The 20,817-nt window shown below is 47.2% G+C and overlaps 1 protein-coding gene across 2 annotated transcripts in view; it reads right to left on the bottom strand.

The window, feature by feature from the left end:
• Positions 1-20,817, bottom strand: part of pde3a (phosphodiesterase 3A, cGMP-inhibited) — a 61,447-nt gene that overhangs the window by 22,352 nt on the left and 18,278 nt on the right. Inside the window, exons 2-3 of one of the 2 annotated variants that reach the window (XM_062462556.1) lie at positions 7,527-7,577; positions 1,087-1,347 (exon numbers count right to left, since the gene is read on the bottom strand). In XM_062462556.1, the coding sequence (XP_062318540.1) occupies positions 1,087-1,347; positions 7,527-7,577 (312 nt within the window). The remainder of the gene's footprint in view (positions 1-1,086; positions 1,348-7,526; positions 7,578-20,817) is intronic. The other variant, XM_062462557.1, reaches the window with a different exon arrangement.

The following is a 20,817-nucleotide window of genomic DNA, read 5'->3' as shown; positions in this document are numbered from 1 at the left end:
ATCTCGTCGGGCTAAAAATATATCCTGTCAGCCTTGGGACTGACTTGATGACAGGGAGAACCATCAGCCCTACCCCGAGAGAGAAAAGAGACATATGGAGAGAGAGAGGCAGAGACAGAATCAGAGACTGATAGAGTGACAGAGAGAGAGAAAGGCAGAGACTGAGAGAGAGAGACAGAGAGAGACAGAGGCAGAGACAGAGAGAGAGACAGAGAGAGACAGAGACAGAGAGACAGAGACAGAGACAGAGAGACAGAGACAGAGACAGAGACAGAGACAGAGAGAGAGAGAGAGAGAGAGAGAGAGAGAGAGGCAGAGACAGAGACAGAGACAGAGACAGACAGAGACAGAGACAGAGACAGAGACAGAGAGAGAGAGACAGAGAGAGAGAGAGAGACAGAGACAGAGACAGAGACAGAGCTGAGAAAACGGTGTACATCTCCCTGAGAGGATAGCTCTGATATAAATGACTGGAGTGTCGTCAATGAGGAGGGGAGGAAGGGGAGGTTCCTGTCTGTAAATATACACTCTGCCGTCCTGTACGACTCTGAGGGCCTTGTTCACCTTCACGGCTGCCCTCATCACTCCTCCCTACTCTGCCGACACACACACACACCCCCACACACACAGACACACACACACAGACACGCACACTGTCTGCCTTTCCACATCTGTCTTGTTGACACAGCTGTGGATGTGAAAGAGAGAACAGTCCTGGAAGCATCAGACATACACTGCCTGTTTCTCCTCTCGCCTCTGAACCCAGTGAAAACATCCCTGTGTTCCGCAGTGGAAGACAGAGTGAGGGAGCGCTCGTTAGGCCACTAAGCCCTGAACGTGCGGGCGTGCGAGTGCGTGCGTGCGTGGTGTGTGAGAGTGTGTTTTTATGTCACATGGTGGAAATGGAAGACATCGGTGGTAAAGCTCCCATTGTGTTGGATAATCACTGAGTACTCAGAACAGGTTCTTCACTTTGCAAAACACATGCTGAAAGTTAAGAACCATTCATTTTCTGTTCACACACTACCTACTGCCATCCTGGTCCCCCAACTTAAACTCCAAATCCCATCATGCATCAGTGCCTACCTTGGGGAAGGGGGTCTTCTCCCCCCTTTCAGGCCCCTCCTCAGAGTCGGAGCAGGTGTAGGCGTCGGCGAGGTTGAGCAGGGGAGCGAGGCGTGGCCGGTGCAGAGGCTGCAGGGTGAGCTGGGTGGTGAGCAGGCTGCTCACGGCCCTCAGCGACGTGCAGGTGTTGGCGGGGAGGGAGGGGTCCGCCAGCAGGTCTGAGATCAGCCCGTGGGCCTCGCCCATGACGGAGATGTCCACCGTCACGCTGGTGCCTGAGGACTGTAGGGGCGAGAGAGGCAGGGAGACAGGGGGAGAGAGAGAGAAGGAGGGAGAGAGGGATAGAGATATGGAGGGGGAGAGAATGAGAGAGAGGAGAGAGATGGAGAGAAAGCGAGAGGACGTTGAGAGAATGAGGAGGGATAGACAGAGAGAGAGAGAGAGAGAGGAGAGAGAGAGAGAGAGAGAAGAGAGAGAGAGAGAGAGAGAGAGAGAGAGAGAGAGAGAGAGAGAGAGAAGGAAAAGAGGGATAGAGAGAAGGAAAAGAGGGATAGAGAGAAGAGGAGGGAGAGAGAGAATGAGAGAATGAGAGAGAAGGAGGGAAAGAGGGGGTGGGAGAAGAGGGAAAGAGAATTGAATGGCGATGTTAATGTAGATAATGCGAGGTGACGCTAATAGATGGATGGCACTGACAGAACTCCGCCAGTTCTGGTTTGGCAGGTGGTCGGCACGGCGACAGAAAGCATATGCTGGCTTCGCCCGCGTCGGGAGATAAAGTGGTTAGCGGTGACATTCCAGGTGACATTCAGGTGACTTCCCGTGGTGGTCATAAGTTTCTCCCACATTTTCACTCCAAGCCAGACGCAGTGTCCCTCGCTCTATAGTCTCACTCATTCTTTAGACTGACTATACTTCAACACTCACTTCTGAGGGTTCATGATGGGTCCGTGTTTCAATAAGAGACAGTCAGTTGGCGTTATGATAGAGGTTGAAGAGCTAGCTTAAGATTCCCAACAGTCAAAGTCTACACTACTGCTTTCAAAGATATACTAACTATTGTTGAACATCCTAATGGTAATTCCTGGGTGATTCTAAACAATGCTCTTTGAGAACGCTTGTGCTTCCTCTTGTTATAGCAGTGCACAGAACCAGCCAAGATCAGATCACTATTCACCTGAAACAATAGCTGAAACAGTGACAGCTATAGTGATAGGTAAATACTAAGTTGACATAACCAGCCTATTATGGGATGTTATTGTAGTCTCTCGTGTAAACTACATAGGTGCTACTCTTTACCTTATATGTCTCACTGAACCAACAGCACTTGTCAACGTCATCATCAACAGTAAATGTTTATAATCCAGACGGGGAGTGGATACAGTCACGCGGACGTATTTTAAACAGCTATTGGACAGGCCATTTGTAACAGCAGGTTGCATGCAGTTAGAATCCCCACCCAGTGCTCAGCTAAGACTTGTTGGGGATTTGACCTTAACCTTCAGGTTTACCCGCCAACCCCAAACTCTCATCTGCCCACCAGGCTTTGTTAAGACGCCACTGTGTGTTCAGGGACTTGATTTTGAGGGGAAAAGTGAGAAGTTCACAACGCCTTTCCTTGTGTCCCGCCGAAAGCGGGTGACCACCATAGCTAAAAAAAACTGCCACTTATAACTGGAAGCACATTTATCTAATAAGCACTCTAGAGCTCTCCTCCTACTCTACGGAAAGAATGTTATCTGACTGCTAACCCGCAGACTGCCGTTCTGTTTCCTCACGCTGCCAGGCACACAGAAATGCTGTTATTGTTAACACGGCTAGAATTTAGGGCCCTAACCGTATACTTTGCATCTGTTTTGGTTTGAAAACTAGATTATTTATCTCCTCTAGGGATTCTCTAGTGTCGTCTGGTGTTTAATGGTAGAAAGCACCTCATAAAAAGTTGTAGGTTTTACAGAGCTTTGACATTTTGCAATGTTTACATTAAAAAAAATAATGCTTTAAGGTTCCGTATTATACTTCCGTGTCAAAGTATTCAGAGAAATGTTCAAAATATTTCTTCATGTGACCCCGGTCTTTGCACACCAGGATGTTAACAGACCAAGCTTCACAGTGTGACAGTCATGACACCATGGTCTCAAACCACTGGAAGCCCAGAGAAGGACTGCCGAACAGATGATCTCCTCTCCTCTATCCTCCTCTCCTCTCCTCACCCTTCTCCTCCCCCTCCCCTCTGGCGCAGACGCCAAGGCTGAGAAGTAAAACACGTCTCTCAGCTCATCTGCAACGTGATGTAGACGAGGGTTGTGGACGGAAGTGGGAGCAGGGAGATGGCTCCCAGAGAACAGCTGTTTGGACAGACCCAGCCCTGACCCTGAGGAGGTCGCCTCATCTCCAAACAAGCACAGACAAAACTCTCTCTCTCTCCCTCTCCTCCTCTCTCTCTCTCTCTTTCGCACAACAAGTCGCAACGCAAAATAAAACCTGCCTGTCACGGCGGGTAACACACACATACACACACGAGAATGATGCAAGGCCTCATCCCAGACAGCCGTGGACATGTGAAGCCAAATCCTCAGGATGGATACGTTGTTTTTGCACCGCAGAGTCGCTAACGCCGACATAAGATGGAGGAAAAACAAAGTGTGGTGCAAGACTGGCTCCAGGTGCACTGGCAAGGCCGGGGATGTTTGCTGGGGGCCGCTCAGCAGAGGTCCAAGCGGCACTGGATCCCCCCCCCCACACGTTTCCTTGACAACCGAGAGGAACACTCTGACTTGGCCAGAGGCTTCATCTACCCTGTTCTGCTGTTGACCAATCCTCTAAGCTGTGGTCTTTGAATTGGTGTTCATGAACTTTATCTGTCACATGTCCGTAGTGGTTCACCAACAACTCCACGAGCCAGAGAATGGAGGGTTTTGGGCCAACAACTCACTGGTCACATGACAGATTAGCACCTAAAGACCAGTTCCCATAAACCAGTTCCCTGGTGAACGAAAACAACTCGAAGCCTTCACTTCTGTGGAGCAACATCCTTCACCACACACTTGGCCACTCCAGAAGTTGATTTTGATAATACTCACACAGACCACAACACCTAGCAACTGAAACAGCATGTTAATGTAGCTGTAATGGCTGCTTAACTGCATGTGTATCTGTCTGGTTCACACACAAACTCACATTTACATGTCCAGTACAATTACAAATGCACAGGCATATACTGTACGCACTGTATAGACAAACACTACTTGACAAAATGTAGGAATTTGCTGAACTGGGATATTTCAAAATGAAAGGCTCTGAAAAAGGCTTCTTCAAGAATAATTTCATTTGCACAAAACCTCCTGGATGTTTTAAAATCCTTATTGTGAGGTCTTATATTTCAGCAGTACTGTTACTGTAATGGCACTGATTGTATCTGTCTGCAAAGATTAGTTCAAGAGGAGCCTGGGAGATGGTGTTCTCTGGTTAGAATAACAGGGCAGCAATACAGTGTGAATCACACTGGAACACTAAACTCTCCCTTCTCTCCTCTGTTACAACTGCTAAACCCACAACCAGCTCCCCCCTCCCCCTCCCCCTCCCCCCCTCCCTCTCTCCCTCCCTCTCTCTCTCTCTCTCTCTCTCTCTCTCTCTCTCTCTCTCTCTCTCTCTCTCTCTCTCTCTCTCTCTCTCTCTCTCTCTCTCTCTCAGTCATTTCCTTCCTCTGGCGAGGCTGGGTAGAGCCAGACCGCGCAAGTGGGATACAATTACATGCTATTCCATATTTTATTAAAAGGAGGAAAAACAAAACAAAACAAAAGAGTAACTGCCTCATTAAAGATTTACTGGGAAAGGTCGGCCCAATTGACCCCAAACATGCAGCCATCCCATCTCCTAGAAGCGAGGACTTTTGTTTTTCCTCTTCTCTGTTCTGAATCTCTGGATTCCAGCCTTTTGGCTGAGGAGAGGATGAGGGGGGGAGAGAGAGAGAGAGAGAGAGAGAGAGAGAGAGAGAGAGAGAGAGAGAGAGAGAGAGAGAGAGAGAGAGGGGGGGGGGGGGGGGGGAGGAGAGACAGAGAGAGAGCGAGGGGAGAGAGAGAGAGAGGGGGGGGGAGACAGAGACACAGACAGAGAGAAAGGAGGGAGAGAGAGAGAGAGAGGAGTCAGAGAGTGAGGAGAGGAAGACATGAAGGACAGGAAGACAGCCTGTTATACATAGATATGTAGAGAGCAGATGTACACAGAGATGCAGTCTATTATAGATAGATATGTAGAGAGTAGATGTACACAGAGATGCAGTCTATTATAGATAGATATGTAGAGAGTAGATGTACACAGAGATGCAGCCGGCACATCTACCTGCACTGTGACTTATGAGTGACACTGTGTTGTAGAGAGGCATTCATGATAGCAGTTGATCTTGAACAATACAGTACATTGTACATCCTGCAATAACACTTTGTCACAACTGTGACAGTGGGATACACACCTTTTAGACCAGATGAGTAATACTAATGGGTTCATTTAGCAGATGCTTTTTTTCCAAAGCAACACACAATATAGGAGGAATTTGAACCTGCAACCTCTTGATCTGCAGTCAAATGTTTTAACCACTTCTGCTACCCTATTTTGACAATGTTGTCAGTGTTCATCTGATGGCAGAAGTCGTAACTTGTTCATGACTTCAGTATGCCATGGAACTGGGTATTCCGCAATTCCAACCTGTACATACTACGTAGTGATATCTGACCCCACAACCTGTACATACTACGTAGTGATATCTGACCCCACAACCTGTACATACTACGTAGTGATATCTGACCCCACAACCTGTACATACTATGTAGTGATATCTGACCCCACAACCTGTACATACTACGTAGTGATATCTGACCCCACAACCTGTACATACTACGTAGTGATATCTGACCCCACAACCTGTACATACTACGTAGTGATATCTGACCCCACAACCTGTACATACTACGTAGTGATATCTGACCCCACAACCTGTACATACTACGTAGTGATATCTGACCCCACAACCTGTACATACTACGTAGTGATATCTGACCCCACAACCTGTCTTTTGTCCCAACAAGCTCACCAAAAGTTCCAAAAACCAATGTGTTCTCAAGTGGAATATAAATATTTGAGTAGCTCTTTCCATACATGAGTCAGTGTCGATCCTTAAGTTGAAACATCCACCGCAGGCTTCAGAGAGGGAAAAGGTGTGGTTGGGAAAATGACCCCACTAATATGTTCTTGTTGGCAAATCCCCCCCCCCCACACACACACACACCACACCACCCCATGACTAAACCTGTACACCTCTCCGAACGCAGTCTGAGACAGTCCCCACACCAGGCCATCAACTCACCAAGCAAACTGGTCATCCTGCATCCACTCATGACAAACCGATATGAGACGCAGACAAAAAAAAATGTCAATGAGCTTCGCCAGAATATACGTCCACTTTCGGCAAAACTGTTTTTGTCCTGCGTTAGGCTGTGGAATAAATGTGTCATTTGGTTTGCTGGGAAAAGTAAACCTTGCAATGCAAGACTCATTAGTTCTGCCCAGCATCCCTGATTCTCTCCAAACCCCGGGCTTAGAGGTGGACCCGTGCCAGTCGTGCAGACATGGGAACAGACACACCATCCATTCACTTGAGGATATCCTCCTGATTGGAACTATACAGGTCAGCACACTCACATAGAACCGAGCCAGAGCCAGAGGCTCTGTTTGTTCCTCAGCAAGTCTGGAGATGTTGCCCACTTGGTTCTGTTCAGTAGCTGTCAATACATCGTGCTCTCCCACACACCCACACCCACACACACACACACGCAGTACCATGTGCACACACAAGCACAGAGAGAACAGAAACTTGCACTGTAGCGATCCAGCATGTTGATGGGTCTCTTTCAGCCCTCACTGGCGTTGCCTTGACCTGGTGTGTTAAAACGTGGTTTACTGCCCCATCTCACACCCCTGTCCCTTCATCTAACACAGCGGGAAAAAAGACCTTGGTCAGAGTGACGTGTGAACCTGTCATAAACCCTCGGCTTCGAGAGGTTTATTAGAGGTGGCTATTTTTGGGCCATATAATTACATAATGTGTGTGTGGGTGACAAAAGGATAAATTTGTGCTTTATCACACAGTGTCTCCTACTCTGATTTTCTCTCTCTCTCTCTCTCTCTCTCTCTCTCTCTCCTCTCTCTCTCTCTCTCTCTCTCTCTCTCTCTCTCTCTCTCTCTCTCTCTCTCTCTCTCTCTCTCCTCTCTCTCTCTCTGCCTCTCTCTCTGCCTCTCTCTCTGCCTCTCTCTCTCTCTCTCTCTCTCTCTCTCTCTCTGCCTCTCTCTCTGCCTCTCTCTCTGCCTCTCTCTCTTGCCTCTCTCTCTGCTCTCTCTCTGCCTCTTCTCTGCCTCCCCCTCTCTCTCTCTCTCTCTCTCTCTCCCTCCGACCATCAAAGAGCACTGACCTGGGACCCCCCGGAGCCTCTCCTCTGGTCCCATTCTGAGTAAGGAAGCATCTGTTGGGAGACAGAGGGAGAAGGCCGAGATTCAAACCCATGTTGGGACATATTCAACAGTGACGCTGTCAACGCGTTGACCCACAGTCTCATTTTACAGACATCTTCCCTGTTCCCAGCCCGAGGAAACGTCCTCCCAGGCAGCGATCTCCACGGCGACGAACAAAAGGTCTTGAGGCAGGGAAGAAACAAGGACAGGACCAAGGGGAGGTGGCTTCATAACGGCTTTAAGGGCTGATCTGTTTTTCACTTTTCATTAAGCGCGGTTTTTCTAATTCAATTCACAGTCAGGTTTGGTTGACTTGAGCTCCTGTCACAGTCTAAATGGGTTAGAGTAGCCGAGGACCTTTATGTTCTGTCATCTCCACCCTCCGTGTCCTCCACAGGCCTCGTAAAGCCATTTTCCACTTGACTCGGGAGTCAGTCTGGCGCGTCACCCAGAGCCCGCGTCGTCGTCCTCCCCCATCGCCATGAAGCTGCGGAAAGCGTCAGTCGTTTTGTCATCGGAAGGGCTTCACCCTAGGAGCACCCTTCCCCCCCCGCCCCCCCCCCCCCCCCCACCCCCCCATCCCTCGCCTCAACACGGAGACATACCGCGACTGTGCACAAAGGGGGAGTGCCGGTGGGAGAGCTGTATGATCGCGATAAATGCTGGGTTTGTTTACAATGCGTGCGTGTGTTGCGGGGTGTTGTAGAGTGAAAACATGAGATCTTGGCTTGTGGTATCGTCAGATATACAGTAGTACTGCTGTGCTGGCCTCGTGGTTTCCCACAGTGCAACAGCGTTGTAAACAAACCATGGCATGGACTTCCTGTGGCCCTGTCAGGAGGTTAAGGGGTGTTATAAGAAGCCCTAAATCAGACTGGACTTGTTAGCCTCTGTGTGCTAAAGTTAAAATACTCCCTCTGATTCAGAGAGAATGCAAAGACATTTGGTCTGACCGGTTCACAAACAACTAGATCTTCATCCACACATTCACAGAGATGGAACAGCTGCAAATTACTCGACGGACGTTTGGTCAGAAGTGAAAGCACTCAAATGTAATATCTGAGGTGTTTCCCCTTGTTCACTAGCAGCTATCATACACACTTTTAATCATACAAAAATATTAGAAGGCTCCATCAAGTGTCCGCTCTCTCATGCATTCTAATGACCACACTTTTTCCGCCTGAAATGAAGTCAACAAGCGTTCAGCTGTGTTAAAGGTTGACCGTATAAACATGTAAGTGACCCGGAGGGAAGGGGGGGGGGGGGGAGGAGGAGGGGGGGGGGGGGAGGGTATTGGCCAGCCGGTTAGATGTTTGTCTTTTCTCATTACTGGCCTGGTGAAAAGGCTTTGGTGTGCGGCAAGAGTCGACAGCCAGGCAGGGGGCTCCTCTGTGGCCACGATCCTCCTCCATTAGAAGCTTCTAGCATCAGTAGGCTCTCCATGAGCACACATAAACAGGCCTTCAGCCTTACATAACCCAACCTCTCATCTCCCCAGACCACGCACGCTTCTACAGCCTCCTCTTTGATCCGTGCTAAACAAAAAAGAAAGAAAAGACCAACATTCCCTAAGGAATGAAAGGATTCATTAAACATGAGCCCCGCTTAAAGCTCCCTTATTAAAGGGTGACTTTTTAGGCCACTGCAGGCGGCGACTTCTCTTAGACGCATATGATTATTGATAAACAAACGCGTGCTACGGTTGCTAGCAGAGCTAACATTTACATTGTCTAGACCGTTTCAAACCGTCGCCGTCAGTATAATCAACCCTGCCACTGCTCCAGCGGAGAGATCACGATAAGAACGAAGAGAACGGAGTTTTAGGCTAACAACGGCTTATCCAGATAGAGTAGAAGCAAGAGGTACATATGCTTCACTGCAGGGAAGACTTTAAATCAACATTACATTCTGCCGTGACTCAATTAGCTGAATCAATACACTGTCCATCCATCAACAGATGCTGAATATCCTAATGTTTCAGTTGTTCAGCTCCATTCAAGATATCAAAGGTGAAAAGAGAAGCCATCGAAGGTTCTGCTGAAAACATCCGAAGACAGGGCCTATATTTTGACAGAAGAGGTAAAACCGCACATGAATGATTTCTTAGAAATCTCAAGGTTGATCATGGCTGCACTCCAGGCACCAGGAGACGGTTCTCCTCTGCAGAAGGACCAAAAAAAGTCTTGTTTTTGTGTTCAATTTCTAGCGCACCTACCGAGAAAAATAACAACTTAGACCAAGCTATGGCCTTTGTTTTCCCCCTCTGTTAGATTCATTAGGCGCTCACATCATTCAGGAGCAGCCAGTGCCTGCAATTCTTTTCCACCATTTCCAGCAAGAGATTTGATTTATGGGGATCCAAAATGAGTCCACTGGAGAAAAATCGTTTTCTTGTCTTTGGAGGAGGAAGTAGACAAAATACTTGTCTTTCAATCAGGGAGCTAGCTACCAGAACAACACGACACACTCAATAAGACAGGAGGCATTTTTATGTGGCTCCAACTACATTGTGAAATAATTTTCTAGCATATTTATTGTTTCATTACTATCCTGAGTAATATTTTGGTTGGTGAACTGTGCGGTTGGAGCCATTTTGGAAGGTCAGGTACGTGTCTAAAGAGCCTGTGCCAAGACACTGAAGAAAAGGCAGCTCCAGAATTAATGGAACAGTTAGGGTTACCCTAACCCTAACCCTAATCAGCTATGCTCAGGGGCCAGAGCAGCATCTGCAGGACTCGGGGCCCAGCCAGGATTGACTGAGTGGGTCCGACCCTTTTTGATGCTATGGACTCTAAGATGGAGACAGCAGCTGGCCTCATAAGGCCTCAGGCACCTTGGTGGAACTGTTTCCCTTTACCCAGGGCCACTTGAAGCGTCCCACTGTGGCATCTTGGGACTTGAAGTCTTTAGGCTGTCTTTAACTGTGTCCCAATGTGACTTTGGCATAGTGAAAGTTGGCCGTAGAGACACCGACCACGGGGAGTAAGATAATGAGAGATGGCTCGATCTCTGGCCTGTTAGACATTAGACATTTAGTCATTTAGCAGACGCTCTTATCCAGAGCGACTTACAGTAAGTACAGGGACATTCCCTCTGAGGCAAGTAGGGTGAAGTGCCTTGCCCAAGGACACAACGTCATTTTTGCACATCCGGGAATCGAACTGGCAACTTTCTGATTACTAGCCAGATTCTCTAACCACTCAGCCACCTGACTCCCTCTCACACCACCATTTAACTTGATTTTGTGGAGCCTCTTTCATCCATCCTTACCCGAACATCTATTAGAACCTTGTCCCGCTATCGCTGGGTCACTCTAACCAACTCGCCTTTCTAACAGCGTGTGCCAAGGAGACCGGAAACGGGACGAATATAGCCTCGCGCTAGATTACTGATAGTTGTGTTTTATAATCCCTCAGTCATGAGCAGAAGCATTTTTTTTGTTTTATCATTCTCTCTGTCCCTCTATCCTGTCTCTCATTCCCCCTCCCCCCCCCTCCTCCCTCTCTCCTCCATTTTGCCTGCGTCCAGTTTTGGTCGTCATTAGTGGCTTCATATCAGTGGAGTTAAAATCTGTCTGTTTGGATCATCAGGAGACATGCCACCACAACGAGCTGACTGACTGGAGAAGGGCTGCACACAGAGGAGCGAACTTTCCGCACTTCAGCCAGAAAGAAGTGGCCCTATCTTGTGTCTGTGTGTGTGTGTTTGGGAGAGGGGTGCAGGGGTGCAAAGTGGGAGGAGGGATGGCCGGTTCTGATGTTGTTAGTTGGATTCTAATTAAGCCCATGTTGGAGAGCTGGGAGGTCGATCTTAGGGCTTTCCAATCAACTCTACCCAAGGCTTTTGGCAGCCATCTCTAAGTCTAATTAATCAGACTAGGCTCAGTATTATGGTGTACAAACATACACAAACACACACACACAGAGACACACACACACACACACACACACACACTGTATCATTCCACAAAGATACAGGGCAGATACAGGGCTGTGTCCTGCTCATTGTAAATACATATAAAATTAGTACTTGCTGTTTGTCACATATCAGACAGTAGAACTAGTTCCTAGTCACACCAATATCTGTCAACCTGTCATGGCCTGTCAACTTTCGTGACAACATTTGATTTGTGTCACTTCCCACAATGCCTTGCTCCCTGGTGCTGTTGAAAGACACCAACCTACTTGGTTCTCAGCACCACACACATCACAGCCCCATTGTCAACTTGTTATGCCACTGCATACTTATGAATAATTATGTTATAAAAAAAAAAATTGAATAGAACTATGCAGTGGCATAACGACATCTCTGACGTTGATAACAAACCGTTTCAAAATCGTTTGAAAATTTAGCAAGTTATGGTCATTTAAAAAGTACATTTAGCATCAACACAATGTTATGGGTGAGGGAGTTGACTGTAGCAAGATGGCCGCCACGTGCGGACGTTCGACTGGCAACGCGGACGAGACATCTACCCTTTATATTTATCTATGGTTGCAATGACATGTTTTACCTGCAGGTGGCAATCTTCCCATGATTAGAGCCACATGTGCAGCAACCTTGGGCATACCACACCTCTGGTTACATCACCCACGTCAGAGGGGCAAGCATGACACCACTGCACCTTCTGCTCTGTCCCTGTGCTGTTCACCGAGAGCTAATCCTTTTGGTCCCTCTGGGCTTCCATACACTACGCAAAACCTACGATTGGGTCTTTTTACACACAATTTGCATGCCATATTCCAGAAGAGGAACTTTTAAAGAGAAGACTACATCCATAAAATATCAAAGAGTTTTGGAGAACTGTACAGCAGTGTGTTGAAATAAGTCAAAATAATGAGGGAGAAAGTAGGGAATGGTACTGTATTCTAGTGACTGCTTAAGTTTGTCTCCTTCTCATGATGGATTTGAATTGCGGCATGCGGAGACGCCCATAACGAATGTGATTTGAGAGAAGAACTCGCACTTCTGCAAATTGTTCAAAGCAGTATTGATGTGGATGCTTATTGTCTATAAGGGCCTGGAGAGAAGGAATAACTAAACATAAAATAACTGGTGAGATGCATAATGAGAGGGACAAGCTGAATATCTTGTGTGACTGTCAGACCAACATCTCTTCCTTCACATCACTCTATAGAATCAAAGAAAAAATCCAAGACAGTCCGAGAATGTGAGAAAAATGTAAATTCTGTTGCGAGTTGTATACTCTGCTTGGCCTAGGGGCACCAAAAGCAACACTTAGCGGTACATTACTTCTTGTGATACCTGCAAATTTGTATTTTCTCTGCAGGTTGTATTCGAGATCCTGCTGTACCAATGCCTGGCAATAGATGACACCCACGCGATTGTTTGCTAACGCGATTATGATATGAGGTTTTTGCTGCACTGTACTATGTAATATTAAATATATATATATATTTTTTTTATTGCACCGTAGTTGAGATGTTTTATTGTTCACCAAGCCTGGTAGCTGAGATGTGGTTACTTTGCAACATGCCAGGTAAATATAGACCGTTCGTTTACTCTGACCACCGAAAAACTGTGAAAACTATGCTTTCCTGATACTCAAACTTCTGCTGGACTTTCCACACTCACTTCCTTGTATAGCCCTTTGGATCAAAGTGTCTGCTAAAGAAAACAGGGAAATGCAATGTAAATGTGCTGTGCTGTGTCTTGGAGGCTAAGTGGAAAGGCAGGACCCTGACCCCAGACCCGGGGTCTCGGTCCAGGTGACCGAGGGGACTACGCCCCTCCCTTCCTGTGCTCCTCCCTAGAGCGTCAGCCAGGCATCTGGGGAGGAGCCTGTTAAGGTCTGCTTGAGAGCCTTCTGATTCATGTTGGCTAATGTTTTACAGGTGTTACTGTGGGGGCTAGTCTGTGTGGGTCATTTGCGTCATCGCTGGAGGGAACCATCGAGGTGAGCTGCCAAAGAGAAGAGGCCGTGTGGAGGGAAGACGAACACACTTTTGCACACACACGCACACACACATATACACACACACATATACACACACACGCACATGTATAGATGCTCATATTTAACAATACATCCACACATAAATGCATACGTAATCCCACACATATAAATGCACATATTTAAACACACCGCTGCTCAGCTTCACAGTATCTACGATACGATTGGCCCTAGTCCTCTCCCTCGTCTGAAGCACAGCCAATCACACTTGCCGGTTGTGCATTTCCTGTGAGCAGAGGCTGATCCGAAAACAGGACCTTAGCCCAGCTCCAGAGAGGCCTCTGTTCTTCCAGAGCCAGATCAGGCATCCTCTCTGCTTGGCACAGTGCGGGCGCTGGGTGTCAGTGGCATGGCCTCTCACAAGGATCATCCCACAACTGGTGATCTGAAAAGGTTCCACCGGGCTCGGCTGTTATTCGACACTGACGCGTGTCAACGCGTTGACCCACAGTTTAATTTTACAGACAGCTTGTATGTCAATGAGGGTAGAATTTAGATGACAAGAACCAGGAAGCACTATTTAAAAACTAGGCTTTATAATAAATACATAAATACATAAAAGAAAATGTGAATTTAGGATATTTGATTCTCGGAAACCTCAAGAGTACAATCTTTGGGAGACGATAGGTCCAGAGATGTCTCCAGGGCTCCCGCCCACCAGCGCTGCAGAGGCCGGGAGCTGGCCGCCCACCTCTGGATAACGTGGCTGCTTCAGATCCATTAGTGTATAATGGGTCAGTCAGGCTTGCTGGAGGAGCCATGGAGAGCCCATCAGGCAACAGAGCTCTCTCTTGTTTGTTTGTTTTACGAGCCGGCGCGGTTCACTCTGTGAAGGTGCCAACGGGATCTGTGTGTGTGTGTGTGTTTTCAGAGGCAAATCAAACGTCTAGATTAACAATGCCCCACTCGTTTCTAGCCAATAGCACTTGTTTAAAATGTACTTGGAATCGAAAAGGTTAGGACACAGTGAATTTCACCTCGCAAATTTCTGTATGGAGCTATGGGAAGTACAGGCTCTTGGCGTGGGGGGGAATGTGGGTGTGGCCACAGATCCTTCCTGCCATAAGCAAGGGCTCTAAGAGCTCAGATATAGGGGGTATTGAGGGCATTTCTCAGTGGTTAGAGCAGTTGACTGCAGATCAAGATGTTGCAGGTTCAAATTGACCCTTTGTACTGTAAGCTACTTTGGATAAAAGTATCTGCTAAATTAATACTTTATTGAGTTTGGAGCCCACAGAAACACCAGGTGGTCCGTCGCTTCCCTGCTCTTTGCTGATTGGCTAATCCAAGATAGGAATTTCTACCTCATATCAGTTCCATGTACCGCACTAAAGCCTGCACATCATCAGATAAAAACTAATAATATTAAGGGAGCGAGAAAGCAAGGTCCATCAACCCTCTGATTCAGTTCAGGCAGCCCACAGAGGCTACTATTTTCCTGCTCTACTTTCATTACGAAATGGAAATGGCAGTTTTGATTTATGCGTCTTCATGAAAATTTTCTGTAGCATCGCTAAATTACATTAAAGAAGACCAGGGGACGCAGTGTGCGGGCAGACTGACAGGACTAGGAACACTTTTAGCATTGCAAATTCACCAATTTTCTACTAACAGGTCTTATTCAAGCATTGAAAAATTGACAAATTTCCTTCTGATGTATGACTCGCTGTGGTTCTCAAACAAAGGGGTTGGGTGTTACAGTTGCATTGTAAAATGTTTTATGAAGTCATAAGTCTGACTAGGATAACAGGCTATATTTCATCCGAAGAAGAGAATCAGCGTCAAGAAAGCTTTCTAAAGTTAATGAGCGGTTGAATAACAAAATCATTTTGACCTGACCTTGAAACTAGCAGGAAGGAAAACCCTGTTCTTTGGAGACAAAGATAAACGTTCTTTATGGTTGGGCGATGAAGTGTGGAACTGTAATTTAAAATTGTGCAGTGAAGAAGTAATGGTGGATCCTTTAATGTTCAATATAAAATCTTGGAGGAAAAATACAACCTACCATAATCTTCTGAACAAATACATTTACATTTCTGCTTTAAAATGTGTATTAAATGTAGTCTTTTCTTATTTTTATAAAAGGTACTCGCTCCTGCTATGCTATGCTATGAAACCTGATAACAGACCACACACACACAACTCCACACCCTACCTGCACGCTTTTACAGTCCTATCAAACTTCCCACAGAGCCACAATAAAGAAACTGACCCGGATTATTTCGGCTGAGATGCAAGGCTTTAAATCACCTCTCAAACGATGCAACTCCCTTCATAAATTCCACACAAGCCCATAAATGTATAGCCGCATCACTAACAACGTCGAACGCAGATAGTTTAAGTCGTTTGATGGACAACAACCCTGTGTAATTCCATTGAAAAGCTGTCTATATCTAATAAACCACAGGTGTTCCTCTATTGGGGCATAAATCTCCTCTTCCTCTTTTTCTTTTTTTCACCAGGTGGAGGGATACGTCCTCATTGCAGACGTGCTTCTCTGGAAGTAGTGCAGGCCAGATACCGGGAAGAGGTTATCAGCGAGTGCGCTGTAAAACTCTTGCTTTGTTAATGAGATTCCTACCAAAGAGATTCTGTGCTGGTGTGTGTGTCCGTGTGTGTGTGTCCGTGTGTCCGTGTGTTTGTGTGTCCGTGTGTGTGTGTGTCCGTGTGTTTGTGTGTCCGTGTGTGTGTGTGTGTCCGTGTGTCCGTGTGTGAGTGTGTGTGTGTGTCCGTGTGTCCGTGTGTGTCTGTGTGTGTCCGTGTGTGTGTGTGTGTGTGTGTGTCCGTGTGTCTGTGTGTGTGTGTGTGTCCGTGTGTGTGTGTGTCCGTGTGTGTGTGTGTCCGTGTGTCCGTGTGTGTGTGTGTCCGTGTGTCTGTGTGTCTGTGTGTCCGTGTGTGTGTGTGTCCGTGTGTGTTTGTGTGTGTCCGTGTGTCTGTGTGTGTGTGTCCGTGTGTCCGTGTGTGTGTGTCCGTGTGTGTGTGTGTGTCCGTGTGTGTGTGTGTCCGTGTGTCCGTGTGTGTGTGTCCGTGTGTGTGTGTGTGTGTCCGTGTGTGTGTGTGTGTCCGTATGTCCGTGTGTGTGTGTCCGTGTGTGTGTGTGTCCGTGTGTGTGTGTCCGTGTGTGTGTGTGTCCGTGTGTGTGTGTCCGTGTGTGTGTGTGTCCGTGTGTGTGTGTCCGTGTGTGTGTGTGTCCGTGTGTGTGTGTCCGTGTGTGTGTGTGTCCGTGTGTGTGTGTGTGTGTGTGTGTGTGTGTGTGTGTGTGTGTGTCCGTGTGTGTGTGTCCGTGTGTGTGTGTGTGTGTCCGTGTGTGTGTGTGCCCTTTGGGACAGGGGTCTAGTAGCGTGAAGCATGCAAGGCTTTCCCGACCACACCAGTGTGTCCCCTGACCGTGTGGTGTTGCACAAAGCCGTTTAGATATCGTCTGTGGAGCTAATAGCCGGCCGGGAACGCTGGCTTAGAGGGAAAGCAAACAGGGGAATGGGGAGGTAATGAGATAGAGGAGGAGGGGGGTCCTCGTGGGAAATACCCTGGCAGCTAGGAGAGAGACACAGTCATCTTCTTTTGTCAAACAGACACTGGGCCTTGCTCATACTAAGTACATAGTCAGCCTACAGTTTGAGACTCGGTGATGGAAATGACAGGCTGAGGACAGGATAGGCGATAACAAAATGTCAGAAGTGCTATGAAACAGTAGGAGCGCAGGATCCAGGTGCTTGTCGTGGGCTGAACACGCGGGGGAAAACACGACACTGCGTTGGTTCTGCAGGACCACCCAAAGGGACTGTTCTTAAGAGGGCACAGTCAATTATAATCTATCAAACAGATTGTATGTGTGTAATATTACGCATGTGTGGGTGCATGTACATGTGTGTCTATGTGTGCTTAACGCTTGTTTGTTTGACTAGTTTGTTTGTTTACTTGTTTGTTTGTCAGCCTGGATGACCGTTTCACACGTAAGGATGATGGCCTGTATTGCATCATACATGAATGCATGTGTGCGTCCAAGTGGATGTACAGTGCAGTGTATTTGCGTGTGAGCAAGTGTGTTCGTGTGTGTGTGTGTGGAATCTGGAACGGCATAAAGTAAACCACAGCCTAGAAAAACATTGTTAAAGGACTTTGTTAGACTGCTGTTTAAACATGGAAGGAATCCTAGTAAAATACACAAAGAATTTGTTTCTTCTTTTTTTTTTTTTACACCCAACAACATGGTGCAAAAAGTTCCTTCTTAAAGGAACACAGTTTATCATGAGTGACACCTGCTCACCATAGGCTCAGGGAAATGTTTATGTGACTCAATCTATGCCAGGGAACGTGACGTTAACATCAATTTAATCCATCAGACTATAACCGAACTGTAGGCCTAAAGAGTAGGCTAATGATACAGTCACCAACCTAATTTTGTGTAGGCCTACTTTGCATTTTGCCCACTGATATCTGTCTCTGAGTTCTCCGTATACTTCATTTTTACATGTTGCATTTTATTGATTTAGCAGAAGCTAAATGAATCATATTTGCGTAAGGCCAAGCACAAAGCCAAACAGTGGCACCCAGAAGGCTCACCTTCGGTCCATAACGTGTTTTATCACCAGACAGACCAATATGCACCACATAAACACAGCGTAAACGCACAACGCAGCAGACACGTCGTAGCTAAACAAACGGTCGCATCGCTTTTCCCTTAGCGCTCTTTAACTTCGTAGCTTCATCCTGGCCAGAAGAAATCCTCCCTGAGACGGCCATTTTCAAAGAAAAGTTTACGATAACAAAACCCTAAAAGCCTTTTTATCTACTTAGCGTCTCCCAAACAGAGCACTCTGGAACAGCTGAAGCAACAGTTACGGGGACCTTTGCCTCGGACTCGGCCGTTACTCCATGCTTCAAAGACGGCAAAGAAAAGCAGAAAGATAGTCGTGCTACCATTTGAGAAATGGACCTGTCAGGTTGGGGGGCTGGGTTCGTGGAAGCGGGGACTGGAACAAGAATGAAGGCTCTGTGACCGAGTTCACTCTCAGTCTAGTTAATCATTTGTAATTCTTAATTGGCCAATCAGAAATTAAGGGGAGTTAATCAAAGCAATGGAGGGCAAGATTAATCTTTCCCTAGAAAAGTAGTAATCAGGCATCGACGTGGACTCCCCCATCCCTCAGAATAACAGAGACACTTCCACGATCTGACTTCTCATGATGTTGTAATTGCTCGCACACCTTATCCAGCGCGTGTAAAAACGCAACAAAGAACGCCTGTCTAAACTCTGAACAAATAACTACTATTGTCCAATATTAATTCTGTTCCCACCTTCGTGAAATAAACCCCTACTCAATTGGAAATGATAACCCGGGCTAAGTGGTTATTTCAATCAGGGAGGTATTCTGAAAGCTAGGCACCATAAAGGCCAGCCGTAAAGCAGCATAGATACAGATGATAAGGTTGTGCCATGTTGGAGCAGTAAACCAAACGCCCACCCTGGAGTTGAAACCGCGGAAATCTGGGCAAACGGTCATCTTTTTCCATCTGAGAAATGGTGGTGTTTATTACACCGTGCACATTAATGTAATGGAAAGCAGACCCCCACAACAAATGAGCCTTCCCTCAGCTAACCTGATTATCACTGCAGCGGGCTGAACCAATAGACCTGGTGCAGAGAGCCTGGGGGTGGTGGGGGGGGGGTCATAATCAACCCTCTCACAGCACCCCTGTAAACCCCTGTGTGTAAAGAGAGCCTGTACAAAAACACCAGTGAGACCTCTCACTCACACACACACACACACACGTAAACGCACGCCACAACAACCTGCATAGATTCATCAACCTCCTGGCCAATCACTGTCACCGCGTCTGACAATATCCCAGAACGAGATCATTAGCATAATAAAAGGTGCTCCAGAGTTGGAGGGCCGTCTGCAAACGATGACTGTCGTGGTGACTGAGACCGCAATGGCGTGAGCCTATAATAAATGCTTCAGTTGTCACATTTGGTTTGGATTTCTCCAATTGTGTTATACATACTGCTAAATCAACAGTGGCAGGAAGTACTGTGTAGTGTTCCTGATGAGGAAGAGGCTTGGTACCCAGAATTCCCTGCGCAGCACCATTTCTTTTTTTTTTACCAAACCCAAAACTTTGCTGCGTTGTGGGAAAACATTTCCCACAATGCCTCTTAACAATGTCTGTGTACTTGTCCCTGGCTGTGTGGCAGGTATGGTCTGGCTAGGCTTGACTGGCTCTTGGCTCCAGCCAAGGGCCCCTCTAGCTCAGCTGATTGGCTGATTGAGGTAGCGTAATGATGCAATTGGTCCAGAAAGGACGCAGAGGTCCAGAGTTTCGTCACAGCCTCAGCACTGATTGCACTCAGAGCTCTAAAGAGAGTGTCTCTGGACTTGAAATCAGCTTACCAGGTCAACCAGAAAGGCAGCCAGAAAGCCAGCCAGCCAGCCAGACACACCTTCACCCAGGCCTTGTTTTCCCCTCTGATCTAATTGATCGGGAAATGTTAGCTGGGTGCAGTAGATTAGAGAGGGACAGAGGGCCCATTAGAGTGGCTCTGCAACAGACTCAAACACGTCAGTCAGCTCAGCCAATCACCAACCAGACATCCCACTGACAGACAGCCTGGCTGACCAATAGTCAAAGAGGACGGTGGACAGTGTTTTTTTTGTTTTTTTGTTTTTTAAACCTACTCTGCCTTTGTAAGAGAGCTAGCTATCCTCTTATCGGTCACAGAGAGAGATAGAGGAGGAGGAAATGGGTTGGAAACAACCAGTGCCATCAGCCTCAGCCTCTGCACAATGGCAACAGACACAACACAGAGCCATTAGCTGGAGCCTGAGGAACTGGTCGGCCAGAGAGACTGGAGCTCAAAAGCTGCAAGCCTTGTGTGTGTTTGTGTGTGGCTCTGTGTGTGTGTGTGTGGCTGTGTGTAGCTGTGTCTGTGTGTGTGTGGCTCTGTGTGTCTGTGTGTGTGTGTGTCTGTGTGTGTGTGTCGCTGTGTGTGTGTGGCTGTGTGTGTTGGGGGGTGAATACGCTGTATTCGCATTATATGCAAGTCATAAATTCAATATAATCTTTAGAAGACCGTAGTCAAGACTCTACTGATGCTTCTGTTTGGTTGGTCTTTTCTGAGGGATGCTTGGAAAGTCATGCGCCGCTCTGTCAGTCACACTTGAAATGAGTATAAAGGAATAATGAACGCATCTACAGTAGGAGGGGATTCATCCGAGTCCGACTCAGGGATATTGATACACACTGAAGCTGCCGTAAAAACGGAATGACTCATC

Source organism: Osmerus eperlanus, chromosome 5, assembly GCF_963692335.1.
Source record: "Osmerus eperlanus chromosome 5, fOsmEpe2.1, whole genome shotgun sequence".
NCBI lineage: Eukaryota > Metazoa > Chordata > Actinopteri > Osmeriformes > Osmeridae > Osmerus > Osmerus eperlanus.
Note: the sequence above shows the minus strand (reverse complement) of the source record. Positions and strands in the feature narration are given on the sequence as shown.